Source organism: Narcine bancroftii, chromosome 9 (assembly GCF_036971445.1).
Source record: "Narcine bancroftii isolate sNarBan1 chromosome 9, sNarBan1.hap1, whole genome shotgun sequence".
In the NCBI taxonomy this organism is placed as follows: Eukaryota; Metazoa; Chordata; class Chondrichthyes; order Torpediniformes; family Narcinidae; genus Narcine; species Narcine bancroftii.
In genome coordinates, this window is record NC_091477.1 from 72,203,752 (window position 1) to 72,228,220 (window position 24,469).

The 24,469-nt window shown below is 41.4% G+C and overlaps 1 protein-coding gene across 3 annotated transcripts in view; it reads left to right on the top strand.

Moving 5' to 3' along the window:
• The first annotated feature begins 1,512 nt into the window (after positions 1-1,512).
• d2hgdh (D-2-hydroxyglutarate dehydrogenase) overlaps positions 1,513-24,469 on the top strand; it is a 51,452-nt gene continuing 28,495 nt past the window's right edge. For 2 of the 3 annotated variants that reach the window (XM_069896448.1, XM_069896447.1), the window contains exons 1-5: positions 1,513-2,068; positions 5,874-5,931; positions 8,233-8,372; positions 10,916-11,109; positions 22,577-22,745. In XM_069896448.1, the coding sequence (XP_069752549.1) occupies positions 1,762-2,068; positions 5,874-5,931; positions 8,233-8,372; positions 10,916-11,109; positions 22,577-22,745 (868 nt within the window). In that variant the 5' untranslated portion in view covers positions 1,513-1,761. Of the gene's footprint in view, positions 2,069-5,578; positions 5,658-5,873; positions 5,932-8,232; positions 8,373-10,915; positions 11,110-22,576; positions 22,746-24,469 lie in introns of those variants that run through there. The other variant, XM_069896449.1, reaches the window with a different exon arrangement.

A 24,469-nucleotide genomic window follows, 5' to 3' on the forward strand; every position in this document is an offset into this window, starting at 1 on the left:
GATGCAGCATCTTAAGGTATGTGTTTAATGTTGCATGTTCAATCAACTCTAATTTGTAGAGTTGCTATGAAGGTTTTGCAGCAACCCAATCAAACTTCAGTTTTGGACACTGAGCCAACAAAATATTCATTCAGATTAATCCAGGTAACAGTGTGATTAAAGTATCAAAGGCTTTTTGGAAATTGTCAAGTGGAGTTAAAGGAACAATGCTGTTTCTAGATGCAATAGGTACTGTACAACAAAATCAAATCACATTTTTATTTTGCTCTATTTCTTTATGACAAAATGCCATTTGGTCAGTACACATCGTATTCACAATGAATTTTCCTGGTGATCTCCCTTCAAGTGAAGCAACATTTCACTTGTGTGTCCTAGGGAATAATCTTACTGCATCTGGTGCTCCCTTTGTGGTCTCTACATTGGAAAGACTGGGCGCAGATTGGGCGATCGCTTCGCTGAGCATCTTCACTTTGTGTCAGTGGCTACCAATTCCACCACTCACTCCCATGCTCATGACTGTCCATAGCTTCATGAACTAACCCACCAAGACCACCCATAAATTGGAGGAACAACACTATTTCTATCTGGGCATTCTCTTAACTAGATGTCATGAACACCAACTTCTCTGATTTCTTCTACCCTACTCTCCACTTTCCCTTTGTCCTCTTTCCTCAAGCTCTCTACCCTTTTCCCTCTCCATTCACAGAGCCAACCCCATCTCCCGTTGTTTGCTGATGTGCACTCCCTCCCTTATCCACCCATTACCTCCTGCCTGTACCCTCACCTACCATTTTGTTCATACCTCAAGCATAAAATGTATCTATGCTATATAAAATACACTGACCAGCTGTTTCTCTAGCATTGTGTTTCAACTTTCCCAGATGGTCACCTATACAGGAGAGACAATTTAGTGCTCAAGTGTCCTACCAATCTGCATGACCTTGGGATTAAGAAGGAAATCTATGCACCCCCTCCCCCCATTCCTCTTCCTTTTCTCCCCTTATTTACCACCACCATCCTCTCAATTTCCACACCTCTCCAGCCTCCATTTCCCCTTGGAGTGGATATTTTCCTTTCTACCCCTCCCCCCATTTCCACCTCCTCTCACCCTCACCTCCCTTTCGGACATCTCTCCCTCCTCCACGAACTCCCACTCCCTCCTTCCCCCCCCTCTTATGTGTCTCCCCCCCTTTCCCCCCTCCCTCTTATGTGTCTCCCCTCTCCCCATCCTTTTTTCCACCCATACCTTGAGGAAGGGCTCAATATATATATTTACCTCTGATGGACTCTGAAAGGCCGGTTGAGTTCCTCCAGAGTGTTTTACTACAATTACAGCGTCGGCAGACTTTCGTGTTTCAGTCTCCATCTGTTCTTTCTCTCCATCCTTTCTTTCCCTCCTCGTTGTCCTTTCTCTTTCTCCCTTTCCCTCCTCTCCATCCTTCCTGTTTCCCTGCTCCATCCTTCCTCTCCTTTTCCCTCCCTTCATCCTTCCTCTCTTTCTCCCTCCCCCTTTCTGGAGTCCGCCGGGTGAGCGCTCAGAGGTGAGCTGCTGGTCTCAGCCCGGTGTGGGCGTAGGAACGGCCTGGCCCCGATTCCCCGCCCCCCAGCACAGATCCGCCAAGACGATCGTTGCCGTCCAGGCGCGCTCTGCACGCCGCCGGACCTCAGGGCCAGCGCCCCGTCCATCCACGCCATTCGCTTGGAAGGGTCGCTGTTTGGAAAGTCATTTTTATTCTCTGTGGTCTTCAGTTGCCCGGTGCAATGCTCTGCCCCAGGGCTCTAATGCAACGGAGGCTGCTTCCCTCGAGCACACACGGACCACGCCAGCGGGACGTGCCGCTCCGGCGGCCCTCGCCTCCTGTGCCGCAGGCCGCCTGCAGGAGACGGTTCCACCCGGGCGCCGGCTGCAGGAGCCGCGAGGTGGAGTTCACCGGCGTGCAGCGGTTGCCGTTCGCCGCTGTCACCCAGGAAGACCTGGTGTTCTTCCACCGTCTGCTCCCAGGCCGTGTGGTGACGGATCCCGATGTTCTGGAAGCAAACAACGTCGATTGGCAGCGCATCTTCCGAGGTAGACTTGGCCTTTCTGCAAGGCGGAGTAAATACTGTGATTGCAAACAAAAACCCAGGGCAGGACTGAGGCCCCTTGTTAAAAAGTGCCCGTACAAATTAGTTACTGATTGCATATTTATCATTCGGTTGGCTTGATCTCTATCACAGAGTATAGCCTCGAAGCAATACTTAAATGTAAGTTTGAACACACATTAATATATTTTTGAGGCCCCTGTGGATTGTGAGGAGCTTGTTTAGCTTATGTCTAAATCCTGCATTGCAAAAAGCACACTGCTGGAAAGCCCTCTGCTTTTTTACCCAGCTCTGTCTCCTTTCGCACAGACTCCATCAATTCTTGCTCCTCTCCTCATCATATCCAATGAACACCCTTTGTTGGTCGGGATTCCTCCCCCAGCCTGAATTCTGAGACTTTCCTGCTTCTGGCTCATTCCTCCTCAGACCCAAAACATTGGCAATATATTGTTGTCTCCTGTGGACGCTGACCGTCCGGCTGAGATCCTCCAGCATTTCAGTGTGGTTTTACTACAATCACAGTGTCTGCAGACTTTTGTGTTTCACACATCTTCGGAATGCGAGACAGTCCATTTTTCAGGTTGACAATTTCTTTGATTGTTGATTTTAATCTATTGATTTATTGTGTAATTATTTTATTAATGGACATGGAGAAGGCCAAAGAGGAAGATTTATCCTGGGCTATTCTTAAGCATCCTGAAGAAAGCAGCATATATTTTTAAAAATGTTTAGTAATACAGTACGGTACTTGGCCTGACTGACATCCATGTGACCAATTCATCTACTAACCCAACACATTAAAATGTTGGAGGAAACCAGAGCATCTGGAGGAAACCCACACAGTCAAGGGGAGAGTGTACAAACACCCTCCAACATTACCTCTGCTGAAGTGGAGTGAAAATAAACTATGAATACTAGAAATTCAAAAGCAAATGCTGGAAGTGCTCAGCAGGTCAGACTGCCCCTGTGGGAAGAGAAACCGAGTTATTGTTTCAGGTGAAAGAATCTTTGTCAGAATGTTCTAATGAAGCGCCATTGTCCCAAAACATTGACTGTTTCTCTTCCCACAGAGGCAGGTTGACCTTCAGGGTACTTCCAGCATTTCTGTAATGTCTTTAGATTTCCAGCATCTCCAGTTAATTTGATTGTCACTTAATATTTAAACAGAGTAATATTTTATAATACAAAACCATAAGACCTAGGAGTAGAAATAGACTATTCAACTCATTGAATCTACCACACCATTTAGCTGATCTGTTTTCCCACTCACCCCCACTGCCCAGCCTTCTCTCCATACCTTTGATGCCCTGGCTAATCAAGAACCTGTCAATCCCTGCCTTAAATACACTCACTAATGGCCTGGCCTCCACAAAATCACCAGACTTTGGCTAAAGAAATTCCTCAGTTACTTCAATCCTGAAGTTGTGTCCTCTTGTCCTAGACTCTCCCACCATGGGAAACGACCTTTCTACATTTCTGTCCATGCCTTTTGACATTCAAAATGTTTCAATGAGATCCTCACTCATTCTCCTAAATTCCAATGAGAACAGGGCAAAAGCCATCAAATGTTCCTCATATGATAACCCTTTCATTCCCAGAATCATCCTTTATAGAGAATCATCCTTATAGAGAATCATCCTCTATAAACCCTCTACAATATCTGCACAGCCTTTCTTAAATGAGGAGCCCAAAACTCCAAGTGAAGTCTCAGCAGTGCCTCAACATCACATCTCTGCTCTTCTATTCCTCTTGAATTGAATGCCAGCATTTCATTTGCCTTCTCCACCACTGATTCAACATGCAAATTTACCTTCAGGCTCTCCTGCATGAGGACTCCGAAGTCCCTTTGCATCTGAGTATTTTCAATTTTCTTCCCATTTAGAAAATAGTCTGCCCATTTTTTTTTTCTACCCAAGTGCATAATCATACACTTTCCGGCATTGTATTTCGTTTGTCACTTCTCTGCCCATTCTCCTAATTTGTCCAAGTCCTTCTGCAGCCTCCCCATTTCCTTGACACTACCTGATCCACCACCTACCTTTGTATCATCTGCAAACTTGCCACAAAGCTATTCATTTCATCATCTAAATAACTGATATATAGCATAAGAAGAAGTGGCCCCAACGAAACACCACTGGCAACTGGTAGCCAACCAGAATATAATCCCTGTATTCTGACTCTCTGCTTCTTGCCAACCAGCCAATGCTGTAAACATGCTGGTATGATTCCTATTATACCAGAAAGCTGAGTGGTCTAAGGGTAGATATGTCTCCAGGACCAGAGGGATTGTACCCTTGGGTTCTGAAAGAAGTAGCAGTAGAGGCCAAGGAGGCACCTTGTCAATCCGAAATACAAATATATCCACTGCATCTCCTTGCCTTCTTTTCACTTCAAAAAATTCAAATAGGTTTGACAAGCAAAATTTTCCCTTAAGGAAACCATGCTGGCTTTGGCCTATCTTGTCAGGTCCCTCCAGGGTACTCCATAACCTCATCCTTGACAATCAATTCCAACACCTTCCCAACCACTGAGGTCAGGCTAACCTGCCTATAATTTCCTTTCTGCTGCCTCCCTCCCTTCTTGAATATTGAGGTGACATTTGCGATTTTCTAGTCCTCTGGGACCATGCTAAAATCTATTGATTCCTGATAATTCATTACCAATGCCTCCATAGTCTCTACTGCTACTTCTTTTAGAACCCAAGGGTACAATCCCTCTGGTCCTGGATACATATCTACCCTTAGGCAATTCACCTTTCTGATCTCCTTCTCCATTGAAATAGTAACTGTACTCATTTCCCTTTAACATCTGGCACACTGTTAATGGCTTCCATAGTGAAGACTGATACAAAATATTAATTTAGCTCCTCTGCTAGCTTCTTGTCTCCCATTATTATTTCTACATTCTAATTTTCTAGTGATCATATAGCTACTTTCAACTTTCTTTTACTCTCTGCATTCTTTAGGAAGCTTTTTGCATCCTCTTTGATATTATTTGTTAGCCTACTTTCGTTCTTCACCTTTTCCCCCCTTAAGTTTTTTAGTTGTCTTCTGCAAGTTTTTAACATCTTGCCAATCGTCTATCTTCCAACTTTTTTTTGCTTCCTTGAATGCTTCTCTTTTGCTTTTATTGGCAGCTTTGAGTTCCCTTGTCAGCCACTGTTGTGACATTTTTTCAGTTGAATATTCCTCTTTTTTGATATGTATTTATCCTGCATCTTCCTCATTTGTCACTGAAACTCACCCATTGCTGCTCTGCCATCTTCCCTATTAGTCCCCCCTTCCAAACTGCTTTGGCCATTTCTTCTCTCATGTCACTGTAACTCCCTTTACTCCATTGAAATACTGACACATCGAACTAATTTCATCTTATTGAACTCAGTCAACAAGCTGTTCTAAAAAGCCATCTCATAGGCATTCTACAAATTCTCCGTCTTGAGATCCAGTCCCAACTTAGTTTACCCAGTTTACTTGTATGTTAAAATCCCTAATGACTACCATAACATTGTAACATTCTGACACACCTTTTCTATTGGCTGTTGTGACTGGTTGCCACATCCCGCCGACTGTTTTGTGGTCTGTATAAAACTGCTAACGATTTTTTTTAATCCTTGACATTTCTTAACTCAACCCACAATGATTGTATGTATTCTGATCCTATGTCACCTCGTTCCAATGACTTAATGTTATTCCGTACCATAGCACCACATTGATTTTGATCATTCTAATTTGATTTATTGTAATTGTTATTAATTGATACCTGTTTAATTAGTGTTTTTTTTTTAACTACAGGTCATAGCCAGTTATTATTGAGACCTCAGTCAACAGAAGAAATGTCCCAGATCCTCAGGTACAACAGCATCGATTTCTTTTTAAAATAATAATTTAAATTTTGTTCCATTTGAGGGTATTTTTCCAAACATGTTAATTTTTGGTTAAGAAATATTTTTAATCAATAAAAACTATCAACTTTCCGGTTCAGTAAGGACAATTAAATTGAAATAATAAATGTATATTGTTATTAACATATATTTAATTATTTTCTTGTTTCCCAGCACCATTCACAAAATGAATATTTAAAAGATGTGCATTTAGATATGTTTGTGGATTTCTATATCTAAGATTACAAAAATGTACGTCTGTTTTAAGAAATCATGCCATGTTTTTATAGAGTTTGCAGATATAAGTGATTTTCATTTGTGGTCATTACTGACTCGAATATAACAGAAGGAATATTCTATGTTTGAACTGGGTAAGATACTGGCAACTTCAAAAAGTCATTGGGCCATTTCTGGATCCTGTCTGCACTCTAGCTGGTGCTGTACATTTGTATTTGTGGTGGCTAGCGAAAGCATGCAATCCCTGAATCTTTACCCATGCAAAAGGTCGGCATGGTTAGCACAGTGTCTTTACAGTGCCAAAGATCGAGATATGGGTTCGAATCTCGCACTGTCTGTAAGAAGAGTGTACGTTCTCCCCGTGTGCATAGGTTTTCCCCGGAGGCTCCGGTTTCCTTCCACCGTTTGAAACATGCCAGGGATGTAGGTGAATTGGATGTAAATGGGGCGGTGCGAACTTGTGGGCTGAAATGGCCTGTTACCTGCTGTATGTCTAAATTTTTTTAAAACTTTAATATTAAATTGTAGTCTTCCAAAGTTCAGGAATTTTGCTCCTTCAGCAGAGGAACATGACCTTGCACTTTAACCCAAAACAAATAATTCCAAGCAGCTGCAGTGCCTTGTCTCAGTGCTCTTTTGTTTCCTGACACTAAGCAAATGCCGCATGGAAAATCAGTGAATGTTGCTTCAGGCATCTTGCAGTTGTTGCCGTCTCTATATTTTTAATGGTGCATTTTTAATTCTCTCTTTAGGTCAGCAAATATTGGTGAGCTTAACTTTCTGGACTATGATTGATTCAATGAGAGGGTTGAGGTTCTCTGTTCCAACTCGAGTTTTTACTTCAGAACTGATCAAGTTGTTCTGAAAGGTTAGGCTCCAAGGGCTAGGCAGCCCATCAAATAAATTGGGAACCATTGCTGGTATTCATCCAAGTAGTGGTCAAGGAAAGCCAACAAGACATTCTGACTAGCAGGATCATTTTTTTTTTTGGCTAAACCATACATCCTAACAGACTGCAAGTTGGCTGGCTGCAACTCTTGCAGAATGATGCAGAATCACTATCAATGCCAAAATCCATTGCTCCTCAAAATAAGTAGAGTTAAGGTCAGCCTTTATCATTTTGTAGGCCTCTAAAATCAGGGGATACAAATTTCATCTAATTGGATAGGATCACCAGGTAGCTTGCCAATTAATACTTTCAACATATTCAGAACATTTTCCCAAGCGGTGTTGCTGGAGAGAGGGAATTGCATTTTGCATGATTTCCACATTGACCATTTATAACATTCCCTTCATGTTTATTCCCATGGCCATAGATACTTGTATCTGGATTATCAAGGCTTTTGTCAAGTACTGTGCCTTCCTTTTATAATTTAGCATGCTTTCAATGTCTCACAAATTATTTTCTAAAAAACTCTGGCAGAGGAGATTCATCAAGATTTTGCATGATATGGAACAATTGAGTCTTGTGGAGAGACGGGATAGTTTAGGTTTGTTCTCCATGCAGTGGACAAGGATGAAAGGGGAGGGTGAACCTGAGAGTCTGAACAGTTGCAACTAATGATGATCACGGAGTCATGCTCTTTGGCTCATCATCTGTGTTGACTATTACACAGACATTTACACTAATTTTATATTAGCTGACAGCAATCTCATTTTTATGGTCTCCACACCTTCTCATGAACTCCCCCAAGATTCTACCACTCACCTACACACAAGGGGCAAACTAACCTTCCAACCTGCACGTCTTTGGGATGTGATTCTGGTGCCATGAAGCTGTAATAATACCAGCAGCACCCCTGTGCCTCCCCAGTGTTTGGCTGGTTCCAGTGTCTGAGATGCAATCACCTGTCATGGTCACAGTGAGTTTGATCAGTGCAATTTGTGCCCACCCAATTTATGATTACTTTATTGTAATCATGGTGTGTCTTGGATTTTACATATGATTAGTTTGGCATTGAATCCCCCAATGTAATTTGGCACAGTGTTAGGAATTAAGAAGGCACTAACAAGAAGCTATGTGTTTTCTTCAGGTACTGTAACAATCGGAACCTGGCTGTGAACCCACAAGGTGGTAACACAGGATTAGTCGGGGGGAGTGTGCCTGTGTTTGATGAGATCATTGTCTCAACAGTGCAAATGAATAGCATTACCAGTTTCAACACTAACACAGGTGAGAGCAAATTTCTTGACTCACAATTTTCAATCGATGCATTGACGTCTCAGGAGCAAATCAACCTACTACTGTAATGGTCAAGCCCATGATTGATGTTTCATTAGACTGGTGTGAGTGGTTCTAACTCTGTTCACATTATTCACAATGTGGCTCTCTTTGGATCTGGCTGCTTGTTACAAATAGGTTAATAGGAAGATGTATCATCCAGGTTTAGAGTTATAGTCATAGAGTGGCACAGCATGGAAACCCATCATATCCATGACAACTACTAACCACCCATTTACACTCATTTGATATTATACCCTTTTTTTTTCCCCTCCATATTCTCATCCACACCCTCCAGTTTCTTCCACTTAGCCACTCACTACAATTTATGGCGGCCCAGTGACCCAACTGACCTGCACATCTAAATCCAGGTGTGTTTGGATTTGGGAGGAAATCAGAGCTCTTGGATGAAGCCCTTGGACATGGAGAGAGTAGCGCCCGAGGTTGGGATTGAACCTGGATCTCTGGCACTGTGAGGCAGTGGCTCTGCCCTATGCCTGATCTCATTTGGTTCTGAGTTGACTGTTCTCAACAAGGCTTCAGAATCCTGAGGTCAAGGATCATGGTGCTGTGGTTTCTTCTGGAAGGTGTGGACTGACTTGATGGGCGAGAAAGTAGAGGACCTGGTTGACCTCCAATCCTGCTTCTGGCTATGTCTTCCATTGCTCTAATCTGTTCTATGTTACCTCAATATATACATACTGTAGTGATTCCAGTGCTAAAAGAGATTTGCAATAATTATAGTATACACTTCATGTTGATGAACATTTATTTTCTTATGTGACTCAGTATTAATCCTTGTTTGGTAATACTTTCCTGAAACGTTGGGACATTCGGCAACATTGAGAAAGCTTTATGAGTAATTATTTAGTATAGTTACAACTCTGATTATCTGAAATTTGGATTCTCTGAAATCCTCATTTATCCAAAATTTTAAATTTAAAAAATTTTGGATAAATAGGATATTGGAAACAAATCAGAAATCCTCATTTATCCAAATATTTTTCAGAGCCTAACTGACCTCACAGGTTGAAAAAAAAGTTGACCCGACATGAAATTAAAATAACGATTGTCCTCGTTTCAGGCAATTCCCTCCCCTCTTTCCATTTCTTTACTTTACCCTATTGACTTTTCTCTCAAACTGCATGCTGCTGTTTCCCAGCCGTAAGCAGTTGGAATAATCCCTTGTCCCATTGTCATCAAGGAAGGTGGCTTCCCAGGCAGGTGGGACCTTGGGCTCAGTGGTGTTCCCTCCCCTCCCTTCCTCCTCAGCTCACTGGATATCCTGACACTGACTCTGAACCCTCCTCTTGGCCTCCCTGGTGTCCATGTGCAGTAGGCCTAGAGGAGGATTCAGAGTTGGGAGCTCTGGTGACCGGGGAGATAGGAGTCCGTTGACTCACCAGTGAGTGTTCCTCCAGCTCAGGAAGCCTCCCCAGGGATCGCTGACAGCAGTTGGGAGGTCTTGGTGATCAGTAGCAACGTTGGGGCCAGCATTTTTTTTTGTGAGAATTAAACATTATTTTAATGCTTAAAAAGCCTTCCCTTGCTGTTTATTGTTGTTTAAACATCGATACTGAGCTGTTTTAAGAAAATAATCAGTTATCTGAATAAAAAAGTTTATGCAACGTAGGCCCAGTCCAGACCATTTCGGATAATTGGAGTTGTACTTTTATTACTGTTGGTGAGTCCTGACAACATCTTAAATGGTTACTTTAGAATGATACTAAATGTATCTAATGTCTGTAAAACTGTATCCTTGTAACAGAAAAGTAATTGTTGGACAGGAAAGAGAAAATTGGTTTAAAATACAATCAGAACAAACACCTGAATTGTTATATTAAAAACAGAAAATGCTTCAAACAGTGTGTGGCAAGAAAAAATAAGTTAATGTTTCAGGATGAAGATTCTTCATCAGAGGAGAAACAATTTGGTTTTACATTGCTCAGAGTTGATGTGGAGATGAGTTGTGAATGAAGCTGTCTGGTGAAGAGATTATTGAGAGCACCAAGAGAGACAACAGGAACATCAAGGGAATGCAAAATGTGAATGCAGGTCTGAAATGCCCAGATCAGATCAGTGGAAAGAAAAAAAATGGAGGCTTTTTTTAATTAATTGTTGAAAATTGAGGATTGTATTTATTGCTCATTGTAGTTACCTTTGTGAAGAAAATGAGCATTGAGCTGCTTTCTTGAATCGCCATAATTCACGTGATGAAGGTAATTACACAGTGCTGCCAGCAGGGAGTTCCAACTTAGTTGCAATGATTATAAAGGGACGATGATCCAAGTTTGGATGCTGTGTGATTTGCTGGGGTCGAGTATCTGAAGACCTTTCCGTATGATTGCTCACCATGCTCTCCTTGCTGCTCGAGTTTGGAGCTGGGAAAATGTCAAAGCAATTGGTAGACGGTGAACACTGCATGTCTAATGGTGGAGGACAATTTATAATTGAGGGTAAATTATACAATGTACAAATCTGTTCTTCCCTCTCAGGAGTTCTAATCTGCCAGACAGGCTGCATTTTGGAAAATTTGAACAATTACCTCGAGGAACGTGATTTTATTATGCCCCTTGACTTGGGATCAAAAGGTAGCTGTCACATTGGTGGGAATGTGGCTACTAATGCTGGTGGATTGAGACTCTTGCGGTACGGTTCTCTGCGTGGGACAGTACTTGGACTGGAAGTGGTAAGTCACCTTGATTGCAATGGGAGACAAACTGGCCCTAAAAATGATTATAAATTTCCTTAAATATGAATGGTGTATTTTCAAATCCTTTCCCAGTGGTTCTTTCCCATTCCTTGTCTCGTCAAAGTTTAAATTTGTAGTCACATACAACCCGGAGATTCTTTTTTCTCTGGGCCAGACAGTAGAGAAGAACAAAAGGCTAATATGCACCCCTGTGTACCTCTGGTACTGATGTAGATTAAGGAGGAGATGTTTTTGCCAATCCACATTGACTGTGGACTGGACTCTCTAGAGGTGAGGAAATCCATGATCCAATTGCACAATGTGATTTTGAGGCCCAGGTCCTGGAGTTTACATTAAACTTGAGTGTATGATGGTATTAAATGCCAAACTATAGTCAATAGAGCATCCTGATGCAAGCATCATTGCTGTCCAGGTGTTCCAGGGTTTTGTGAAGAGCCAGTGAGATGGCATCCACCATTGACCTGTTGATGCAGAAGGCAAATTGGAACAGATGCAAGTTGCTGCTCAGACAGGAGCTGATATGCTTAACACCATCCTCTTAAAACACTTCTTAACTCATCTTGGGTACAGATATGATTGAAGCTTGTTTGAAACAGGTGGGTGCTATACCCTGTCTGAGTGAGATATCCATGCAAATATTGGTCAGTTGGTTATCGCAGATTTGCCGTATTCAGTCCAGTATTCTGTCTGGATCAGATGCTTTCCTCTTATTTAGGTGGTGAGAGATCACTGATCTCTATGATACAGAGGAATCTAGCCATTCGCTGTTCTTAGAAGGCTAGTGTGCAAGTAATTAGGAAAGTTAACACAATGTTATTGTTTACTCTTGAGAAAATTAAAAAATTTAATACAAATAAGAATTTTTCAGGAGCGTAGAATTGAGTCGTTCAGGGCATATATGAGACCACCTCTGGAATACTAGATACACTTTGGTCTCAGGAAATGATGTAAATACAATACAACTCCAATTATCTGAAATCAGATACTCTGAAACCCTCATTAATCCAAAATTTTTTCAGAGCTGAAATGACCTTACAGGTTGAAAAAAATTCACTTGACATGAAATTAGAATGACAGTTGTCCTCGTTTCAGTTAACTCCCTCCCCTCTCCCTTTCCATTTCTTCTTTACTTTCCCCTATTGACTTTTCTCTCCAACTCTCTCTCTCGACCTGCATGCCACTGTCTCCCGGCTGCAAGCGGTTGAAAGAATCCCTTCTCCCGGCATCATCAAGGAGAGTGAACTCCTGGCAGGAGCAGAGACCTTGGGCTCCCGACTGTGGCAGGGGACGTTGGGTTCCCAGCAGCGGTGGGGCTTTGGTGGGGAGGTGTTGGTGATGAGCTGTGGCCAGCATTTTTTTTTGTTGTGGAAATTAAACATTATTTTAATGCTTAAAAATCCTTCCCTTGTTACTTAAACACTGCTACAAGTGATTTGATGTTGTTACTGGGGGGTGTTTTAAAAAATGACCAGTTCTCGTCAAAAACTGTTTATCAAACATAGGCCCAGTTCCGACTATTTCAGAGTTGTACTGTACATCAGAGGCAGTTTAAAGCAACTTTACTGGACTGAAATGTGGATTGCAATAAATACAAAAGATAGATAATAAGTATTCATAGACTGTATCAGAACAGGGGAGGTTCAATAGTCTGATGAAGTAAAGAAACTGTTCTTCTATCTAGAGGTGATGGTCTTCAGGCTTCTGTACATTCTTCCTAAAGACAGCAGTGAGACGAGGTTGTGGCTAGGATGGTGGAGGTCCTTCCTGATGTCGGCTGACTAATGAAGTAAAGTTGGATGAGGAGAGGATATTTCCCTTTGTTGGAGAATCAAAAATTAGTGGATACTGTTAACAAAGAGTGCCTTTTTAAGAAATATGAGATTTTTTTTTCCTCTCTCTGAGTGTTGTCTTTGGAACCCTCTTGCTTAAAGACTGGTGGAATCAAATTGAATAATCTTGAGGCAAAGTTCAAAGGGTGAGGGAGATTCTTGATAATCTAGACAGGGAAAGTTTACCAGGTATGAGCAGGAAAGTAGCTACCATCAGATCAACCATGACCTTGTTGAACAGCAGTTCAGGTTAGAAGGATCATGTTGTCAATCCTGCCCCTAATTCTTCTGAATTTGGGTCACCTTTTCTTTTTTCTTGAATATTTTATAAATTTTCAAACTCAAACAATTTCCAGTAATCAGTCACAAATTAATTATCCATTATGTACAAGATTCGTCATTAAGTCCAAGTCATTTCTCCCACCCCAACACTCACCAGAACAAAGATTGGGAACACATCAGGTATTTGTCACAGCCCGATAGCTGACACCCAGGCTGTTACATTTTTCTTGACTTTTTTTCGATTGGACTGGAGTGGATCCCCTCAGTTGAAGGATAGGCAGGGCAGCGAGGCATGCTGATTCACACTTTAACTGTGCTCCTATAAAATTTAAATATGATTGCCAAAATTTTAGAAAAATGTTATATTTTTTCCTTAAATTGTAGTTAATTTTCTCCAGGGGAACATAGCTTTGCATTTCTGTAACTGCTATGCACTTCCTGGCCACTGTGATCATTACAAATTGGATTGGGAATTCGGACAGCTTCATCTTAAGCCTGATGTCCATCATATTTCCCAAAAGGAACAGCTCTGAGTACTGTGGGAATTCTTTACCTAAGATTTTTTCTAGACCTTTGCCTAATTCCACCCAGAAGGGTCTCACCTTGGTACATGTCCAGGTTGCGGGCACAAAGGTTCCTGTCACAATGCTATATCTAAAGCATTGGTCTGAAATTTCTGGTTTAGCCTTATTCAATTTTTGGGGTGTCAAATATAGCTGATGGAGAAAGTTGTACTGCATCAGCCTATACTGTGCATTAATAATCGCGGTCATGCTGTTCCGACACAGGTCTGACCAGCATCACTCATCAATCGTTGTTCCTAAGTCTGACTTCCACCTTTGCCTTGATTTGTGAAGGCCTGGTTTAGGGCCTTCCACTTGCATTAGGAAATACATCACCAAGATGAAATTCCCTGTGTTCCCCTTTCATATCAGGGTCTCTATGTCACTGCACATCAGTAAGGTCAATTTGTCCCTCAAAAGAGATCTTATCTGGAGGGAGTCACGTGATGGAGTAGTGGCTGGTCAGGTGGAAACAGCCCTCTCTAGAGAAAAGAGAAAAATAAGTGTGAAAAAGCAGAGCTCAATAAACATAAAATACAGGAAGAAAAAGATAAAGTTACAGAGAAGAAACAGAAGATGGCACCCAAAAGAAAAAAAAAGTAAGAATAACAGATAAAAGGGAAGAAGGAAAATCACTGGAGAAGAAAGAAGAAGGCCTTACCTGCACATCGAAGCAGAGAGCCACCGTGGAGAGGAGCGGCCCATCTCCGGTGTTGGTGAGTCCCCAAAGGAGTGGTGTCTTCCCGACCGTCGGACTCCAAAAATGGCTCTCAGAGCCAAGAAGAGGACTGCGCACGTAAAAAAAAAGTTAATGTTGACAGGAGGGGGACTCAGCTGAGGAGCGGCCAGCTGCAGAGCGGCCAGGTGAGAGACGCCCAGGAGAAGTTCGGCTGGGAGAAGTAAACAAGAAAGAAGAAAAGAAGAGTGGTGAGAAAGAGAATGAAGGGCTGGAAGAGGGTGAGTGGCAACGGGGCAACCGACAGGAGGATGACCTGTGGCAGGAGACCCAGCAGCGGGTCGACCAGCAGCGGGTCGACCTGCAGCAAGGGACCCAGCACGGGTTGACCTGCAGCAGGGGACCCAGCAGCGGGTCGACCTGCAGCGGGAGGACCAAGAATGGGTCGACCTGCAGCGGGAGGCCCAAAGAAGACACACCAGCCGGAGGCCAAGCAAGGATACAGAAGTAGCTCAGCAGAGAAGGATGAAGATACAAAGATACAGAAAAGAGAAGATGACACTGACATAGATACAGACACAGAAGAAGAAGAGGAAGAAGACCAAGAACTTTAAAGGAAAGAAGGAGGTAAAATAGAAGGACAAGCTTTAGATAAAGCCTTTTTCGAAGAACAAATTAGGTCATTAAAAGAATGGCGATCATTAGAATTTAGTTCTATCAAAAGAAAAATGAAAAGAGCTGAAGACAGAATGGAAAGCTTAGAGTTGGTCATGACTGAAAGTGGAAAAAGAGTAGAAAATGTGAAGGAATGAGAAGCTGCTGTAAAAATGGAGATAAATGATTTAAGAGAGAAGTTGTAAGAGAGCGGAAAAAAAATGAGAGACTCAAAATTTATTGTCACAAAAAATTGATGTATTGGAAAACTACAGTAGGCGAAACAACATAAAAATAGTTTGCCTGAAAGAAGGCAAAGAAGGGTCAGATATAAAGGAATTTATAAAAGGATGGAACCCGAAGGTGCTGGGAACAACAGATTCACATGAAAAAATAGAAATTGAAAGGGTGCATAGAGGGCTAGTACTGAAACTGCCACCACATAAAAAATCCAAGATCAATATTGGTAAAATTTCTAAGATATACGACAAGAGAAAACATACTAGAGCAGGCAAGAAAGAAGGTTAGAGAAGACAATAAGCCATTGGAATATAAGGGATTAAAATATTTTTTTACCCGGACATAAGCTTCGAACTTTTAAAGAAGAAGAAGGAATTCAACACGGCGAAAACAATCTTATGGAAGAATTTGCTGGTATTAAAACATCCAGCAGTACTCAAAGTATTCATTCCTGGGGAATGGAATAGACTGTTCTCAGACCCAAAGAAAGCCCAAGAATTTGCTGAACATTTGCAGGACAGGAGAAGAGAGGAGAAGGTGTGACAAGAAGGATGACTGTTAAAAAAATATTCAAAAATATATAAAAATATAAAGTAAAAATAATGTATATATAAAGTTTTAAAGATGGATAAGAGAAAGGGAAGAAGGGAAAAAAAGAGAGAGCTTTTTTTATAAGTATAGGAAAATAGTGTTTTCTGGGGGGGGCTGGAGGATGGAGAATAATGGTCTCTGCGAAATCGGTTGACGCTTGCGAGTAAGTTTGCAAACTGAATGGAAAGGGGAGTTGTGGTTGCCGTCAAGGGACAGGAAGCAACCCAAGGAGAGGAGGTTCATTTAGGGTTAAATGGTTATTGCTTGTGGGGATTGTTGGGGTATTTCATGTCTTAAATGCATTGTCATATATTGAAATTAAAAAGGAAAAGTTAAAAAACAGTAATTGGGAAAAAAAGGGGATGGAGGTGATGAAGAGGCGGAAAAGTGAAAATAAAGATATAAGATGGCTACGTTGGACTATATGACTATAAACATTAATGGAATATATAACCAAGTTTAAGTTTATCCCATTGGGAAAAAAAATCACATATAATTTACAAGACAAAGTTACAATGATTGAAAAAACCTGGGAACCATAAATGGAACAGAACAGAAAGAGCAGGTCTAGGACCACCACCACCTAAAATGATAAGAAGATAAACACGATCAGATTTAATGTGAATAGGTAGATGATGCATCTTTTTTGTTTGAATTCCTTTTGTATAAAGATATTGTTTTATTGTGTTTTATATGTCCAATATTTACTGTTTTTGGAGGGGGTTGGAAGGGGGAAGGGAGGGAAAAAAAGAGAAAATGTCACTGTGAATATTTAAAGAGATACATCTGTAAATATATTGGTTGATATGGTTCATAGTGCGATAAATAAAGAATTACAAAAAAAAAGATCTTATCTGAAGGTAGCAGCGGAATGTCTTATTTGATAAGTCATATTTATTTCTGAGTTGCTCAAATGACATTAATTGCCCCCACTCATAACAGTCCTTGCTACACCTGACCCCCTTTCAGCACCAGGGGCTCAGGATCTTGTTGCCCACCATCAATGTGACTAATTTATTCAGAGTCGGGCATTTTTGGGGACAGCCTCACTTTAGACCCTACATATTGATTAATTTTGTTCCATATAGAAATGATGTGTTTTAATATGGGTTGTCTTTTTTTTAACCAGATAATACTTTAGTGTCCCACCTTTCCACCCACTATGTGCAGACCAATTTGTGCCCAGGATGGTACATCTCCCCCCTCAAATAGTGAGGTGATAGTAATATTTCTTAAAGTCTGGTAACCTTAAGCCGTCCAGACTAAAGTCCCAGGTTAGTTTTGCTATGGAGATCCTGGCTACCTTGCCATTCCTCAAAAGACAAAGACTGGAAGAGGTACTGAAGCTTTGGCAACACATTAATTTTAACACAGTTGACCCTGCCCACCAGCATCATCCACCTATTTAAGACCTCCTTGATTCTCCTGAGTAAGGGGGTATAGTTTAGCATATATAAATTATTTAGGTTATTGTCCACTCGAACACCTAGATATTTGATCCCATTTTACATCCACTTCAAATGACTATTCTCTTGATATTGACTATAGTAAGTGGCACGACTTCACTCATCCCAATTGATCTTATACCCAGAGACTTCTCCATAGTCTTCCAGAGTGCAGCCTGGCCAGCGATTTTACTGGGTCTGTCAGATATATCAGCACATCATCAGTAAATGATTTTGTGTTCTTCCTGGTGAACCGTAAATCCCTTACTGTCTGGATCCTAGCGAATGGCTTCGGCCAACAGCTCCATAACTAATATGAATAGAGCTGGAGATAATGGACACCCTTGTCTACTGGCTCTTGACAGTGGGAAGGCTGAAGAAATTTGCCCATTGGTCACAACTTTAGCCTTGGGCGCATTGTACAACGCCCTCATCCAATTTATAAAAGTTGGCCCTGGTCCCATTTTTTCCCAGAACTTGAAAAAAAAGTCCCATTACAATCTGTCAAATGCCTACACTGCATCCAGGGCTACAGCTACACTTCTTTCATCCCTTGACCGTGCCAGATGCATTATACTCAGCAACCTGCCTATGTGGTCAGCCACCTGCCTTTTTTGCACAAAGCCCACTTGATCCTTATTTATTAATTTCAGCAAAAATTTCGCCAGTCTATTTGCCAGTATCTTATAATCCTTATCTAATAATGAGATTGGTCTGTAAGAGGACAGTTTCAATGGATCCCTGCCTAAAGGTGCAAGAAAATGGACATGTTGTGTGGTTTGACCTCTAGGACAGGATACAGGAGATACAGGTAATTCTGCTGAGCCTGCAGGAAAAAGGAACCTCGGTTGTATATGATGTCATCTATGTACTCTGACAATAAATCTAAAATCTGAATAAACTGTCATCAATGTAAAGGTTAAAACCTTGTGTTTTTGGTTCTTAGTTAATTTTGTGCTCGACACTTTAAGAAAGACTACTGTTTGTAGTGTTACGATAGTGACTAGGACATAATGTGTCCTAAAAGAGAACTAAGAGCGCAGACTAAGAGCTTGGATCTCATTCTTTGACAAACTATGAAGGGGATGTGAGCTTGAGATAATTTTCTTAGAATTAGTATTATTTCTTCTTGTATATCTCTTTAAAGTTGAATATAGTTATATCTTTAAATACTGTATATGCCTCGTTTATTCATCATTATGAAAATCAATGCAAAGTTATGCAAAATGTTTATCCATTTTTATCAATGAATTAAAGCTGCTTCTACAAAGTTTGGTTTATTGGATTAATAAGATAGTAATTCAGAATATCATAGCCCAAGTTTCCTTGAAGATGACAAGTTTTGAAATTAAGAAATACTACAACCTGGAAAGTGTTGTCTATAAGCAATATGGAGCTATTGGATGTTGGGAAAGAGCTCAAAATATTCATCCTCAGTCTGGTATCTACCAATCAACAGCTTCTGTCTCCCCATCTGTCCGTCATCCTATGTCCCTCCCTAGTTCACCAATCCCTTTTTGATTCATGACCAACCCCTCCAACTCTGTCCTAATTGTACTGGCTATCTCCCCTCTGCAGTCTTGTTGAATGGTTTTGACCTTTTTCTCCCACTGATGCTGCTCGACCCACTGAGTCCCTCCAGAAGATTGTTTTTTGCCCTAACTTTAAACATGTGACTTCACAAATTTTCATGCTTTATGGGCAGACAACTTGCCTTTGAAACATTTATCACTGGTTATTTACAGGTATTGTAACGCTTGCTGGAAAGCTGAGGTTGTTCAGCTAGTCAATTGCTCCGTATTGCTTTGGAACAGAAACAGGCCCTTTGGCCCTTTTAGTGCATTAAAACTATTTATTCCGCCTAATCCCATCAACCTGCTCCCAGACCATAGTCCTCCAACTATGTACCTATACAATCTTCTCATAAATATCAAAATCGAACCTGCATCCACCACCTCAACTGGCAGTTCCACACTCTTACCACCCTCTGAGTGAAAAGGTTTCCCCTAATGCTCCCTTTAAACATTTCACTTTTCATCCGTAACCCATGCCCTCTTGTTCTTGTCTCAACCTTAGCTGAAAAATCCTGTTTGCATTTACTTGTAAACCTTTATTAAATCTCCCCTCATTCTCCAGTGCTCAAATGTGAATGGTTTTAAAAGAATGTTTATTCTCCATAACCTGTTCCTTTTGCCTGGCCAGCAAACTCTATACGTGACATCCTTCTGTCATTCCCTTTGACCCATTCTTTACTGCCATGTTGCATTAACCCCTTCAGTCTCTTAAGAATTTTCATCTTTGCCATGTTTTGCGACAATTTAAAGTGCAGTGTGCATTAAATTATTGGTGCATATGATGTGCCATCTCCACACATGGACTGCTGACAGGAGATGAGTGACATGAATGTACAATGATGTGAATTATAAGCTTTGATCACTGGGCGCTACTATTTATTGAAATCGTAGCTGATCAGATTTAACTTTAGAAAATCAAAACATTGCTGATCTGGGATATCTGAAATAGAGACAGGAAATGCTCAGTGGGCCATGCAGTGTCTGCAGAGGAAAAAACAGCCAATGTCTCAATTCTGAGACCCTTTATCAGAGTGGCTGATTGTAACCTTCACTCTGCATTCCTGACTATTCTCGGTAGCTTTTACTTAACTTTACTCCTGTACTTGACAAGTATTCATCTACTTCTGCTTTAAAAATCATCAGGAAATGAAGTAAATGGTTTTAATGGAAATTGAGATGTGCATTGCAAGGTTGGAGTCGTAGAGTTTTATATCATGGAAAGAGGCCCTTCAGTGCAACAATCAAGTTGTTGACTGTTCTATTTTCCTGCGTTTGTCCCATTTCTCTCTAAACCAGTGGTTCTCAACCTTTTTCTTTCCACTCATATACCACTTTAAGTATTCCCTATGTCATAGGTGCTCTGTGATTAGTAGGGATTGCTTAAAGTGGGGTGTGGGTAGAAAGAAAAAGTTTGAAAACCATTGTTTTAATCGTTCCTAATTGACTTGTCATGTGCACCGTTTCGTAACTCCAAAGGAAATGGGCCCATGACAGTTTTTCTCCAGCAAAATATTTCCATTACAATTGGATCTAGAGCAGTGATTCTCAACCTTCCCTTCCCACTCACATACCATCTTAAAGTGGTATGTGAGTGGAAAGAAAAAGGTTGAGAACCATTGCTCTGAACCTTTCCTAATCTCTTACCTATCTAAATGTAATTTGAACATCACAATTATCCTTGCCTCCACCACTTCCTCTGGCAGTTCCATGTACCCACTAGTCTCTGTGTTTAAAAGACGGGGCAGCATAATTAGCATTAGCAGTTAGTGCAGCACCAGCGACCCGGGTTCAAACCTAGTACTGTCTGTAAGGAGCTTGTACGTTCTTCCCATGTTTGCATGGGTTTTCTCTGGGTGTTCCATTCTCCTCCCACCTTTAAAAAAACATACAGGGGTTGTAAGTTAATTGGGGTATTTGGACAGCACAGGCTCTTGAGCCAAAAATGCCTGTGCTTTATATCTTAAAATGCTATATGATAGAGCAGAATTAGACCATTTGGCCCATCGATTCTGCTCCACCATTCAAGTCAGGGCTGATGTATATTCCCTCTCAATTCCATTCTCCTGCCTTTAAATTTAGATATACAGTATGTAACAGGCCATTTTGGCCCATTAATCCATGCTGTCCAATTTACACCCCATTAACCTACATGCCCAATACGTTTTTGAACGGTGGGTAGAAACTGGAGCCCCCAGAGAAAACCCATGCAGACACGGGGGAGAAAGTACAAACTCCTTATAGACAGCGCAAGATTCAAACTCTGGTCCATCATGCTTGCTGGCGCTGCACTAACCACTTGACCAACTGTGCCTTCTCTCCCATAACCCTTGGTACCCTTACTAGTCAAGAACCTATCAACCTCCAGTTTAAATTTACCCAATGACTTGGCCTCCACAACCATCTATGGCAACAAATTCCACATATTCACCACCCTCCGGCTGGAGAAATTGCTCCTTGTCTCTGTTCTAAAGTTATGTACTTTTATTCTGAGGTTGTGCCCTTTGGTCTGAATCTCTATCACGACTTGGAAACATCTTCATGTTCACTCGATCCAGCTCTTATGTTCGGTAGGTATCAGTGAGGTCCTCCTCAAACCCTTTCTAAATCTTTCCCCTCACACCTTAAATCTATGCACTTGTTTTAGATTCCCCTACCTTGGGGAAAACTATTTGTCTTATTTGTGCTCCTCATAAGGTGAAGGCAGAATTAAATAACAAAAGAAAAAAGAAATGTATGAAACAAATTGTTTCTGACATCATCCAATCCAGCAGGAAGTGGTTGAAGAATTGTGGGCCCAAGGATCAATATGACCATAGGGTGGCAATGCCTGATTTAGTTTTTCACATCTTGTGTAATAAAAAAAATGGTGGTACAGTGGGAGGAGCTGCTGATCACAATGTTAGAGATTGGGTTCAAAACTGACCTCCGGCGCTGTCTATGTGGAGTTTGCATGTTCTCTCTGTACCTACATGGGCTTCCTCCCCCCCCACCCTTGGGTGCTCCTGATTCTTCTGACACGTGTGTAGATTAGGAGAATAATTGGCCACTGTAAATTGCCCCAGTTTATGGGTGAGTGCAGAGAACAGAAAAGAGAAAAACATACTGGATTAATTTAAATGGTTGATGGACAGCATTGACCCTGTGGGCTGAAGGGCCTGGTTCTCTCTTGTATTTGTCTATGACTCTTTGTTGCGTCTGTTCAGTAACAATTGGGAGTTCTTGAATGTTCCTATTGCTTGTGATCTTTGTGAGAGACAGGTTCATAGAAAATAGGAGCAGGGGTAGGCCATTCATCCCTTTGAGCCTGCACCAACTTTCAACATAATCATGGCTGATCATGTGACCTCAGTACCCTATTCCTGCTTTCTCTCCATACCCTTGATCCCTTTAGGCAATAGGGCCACATCCAACTCCATTCTGATATATCTAATGAACTGGTCTCAACAACTTTACAGCAGGGAGTTCCACAAGCTTGCAGTTCTCTAGGTAAAGAGGTTTTCTCTCATCTCAGTCCTAAATAGCTTTCCCCTTTCTCTGTAGTCTGGTATCTGCAATGTCCATTTCCCTCAAAATTTGTTTCTGTTCATAGGTACTCGCGGATGGAACTGTCTTGAACTGTCTAACGTCACTTCGCAAAGACAACACTGGGTACGATCTCAAACAGCTTTTTATTGGATCTGAAGGGACGCTTGGGATAATCACAGCTGTGTCCATCTTGTGTCCAAGGAAACCAGCATCAGTCAATGTGGTGCTTTTAGGTAAAGGCGGAGAACAGAATCATACTGATCCAGAATGTTTGGGAAGATGTGAGGAGCTAGCTTCTAACAGCATGCTGACTTCCCAGTGTTACAATGTAAGAGTCTGGCTCAATTCCTTTAGAATCTACATAAAAATGTAGAATGGCACAGCATAGAGGAAGGCCCTTTGGCCCACAGTCTGTACTGACCATGATCCCTAAATAAACTAATCCCATCCATATATTCCATTCCCTGCCCATTCATGCTCCTTTAAACGTTGCAATATTATCTGCTTATACCAACTTCCCATGTACACAGATCACTGGAATAAGCAGCCTAATCTGCAAGAAGGTTTGAGTGCAAAATATAAATGTTTTCTTCAGATTATATAGGACCACGGAGAGACCACATCTGGAACATTGCGAGCGAGGAAGGATATACTTGTGACATGGGAGTAAAGGTTTACCAGACTTTTTTTTTTGGTGTGGCAGTTTTGCCATATGAGGAGAAACTGGGCATATGCTCTTCAACTTGGAAGATTGGGATGTAATCTTATTGTTAGGTAAAATTCTCAAGCCTCAAAACACAGAAATGCTGGAGGAACTCAACCGATCTCGCAGTTTCCATAGGAGGTAAAGATATATTATTGACGTTTTGGGACTGAGTCCTTACTTACTCATAACTTGAGAGGCTCAGACCCGAAACGTCAGTAACATTTTTACCTTCTATGGACACTGCAAGACTGGCTGAATTCCTCCTACATTTCTGTTTTGACTATAATCATAGCATCTGAAAACTTTCGTGTTTCATTTCTCTCGAGCCTTGACAGGGTAGGCATGGTGTTAATGTTTCACTTGGCTGGGATGTCTAGAATCCTGGGTCATGGTTTCAAAATAAAGAGTCAGGGATTCTGGAGAGATGCGAGGAGAAATGTTTTTGGTTGAAGGTAGCATATCATTGAAATTCTCTACCCAATGGCTGCGGAGGCTTGGTCACTGCATTTGTTCAAGAAAAAGATAATGAGGTTTTTTTTAATTAAGGGAATCAATGTAGAATCGTGGGATTAAATTTAAAAAATAGTCGTGATATTCTGGAATTAGAGAACAGACAAGAGGTGGCATGCATCCGATTCTTTTGAATACAGTAAAATTCCCGTTATCTGGAATTCAAGCAACTGGCAGCCTCAAGCAACCCACAAAAAAAAAAATTGTTAACATAAATTGGTAAAAAATACAGTTTTAAAAATTGGCACCCCTTGTTGGTCAGTTTTCCAATCCAAGCAACATGCAATCTCAAGCAACCGGAAAATTCACTTATCTGGTATCTACCAATCCCCATAGACGATAGATACTAGGAGTTTTACTGTATTTTTTATTTTTTTTACTTTAAATTTTAACTTTGGAGATACAGCATGGCATCAGGCCCTTCCAGCCTACGAGCCTGCACTGCCCAATACACTCATCTGACCAATTAACCTACTAATTGAATATGTCTTTGGAATGTGGGAGGAAACCAGAGCACCTGGAGAAAACCCACTTAGTCACAGGGAGAGCGTACAAACTCCTTACGGACAGTGGCGGATTCAAACCCGGTGATGTAATAGTTTTGCATTAACTGCTACACTAAACGTGCCAACCTTTATGTTCCTATGGAATTGGCAAAAGCCAAAAGATCATGAAGAAAACCTTTTTTATGCAGCAAGTGGTCAGGATCTGGAATATACTGTGGAGGGCAGTGGAGGAGGC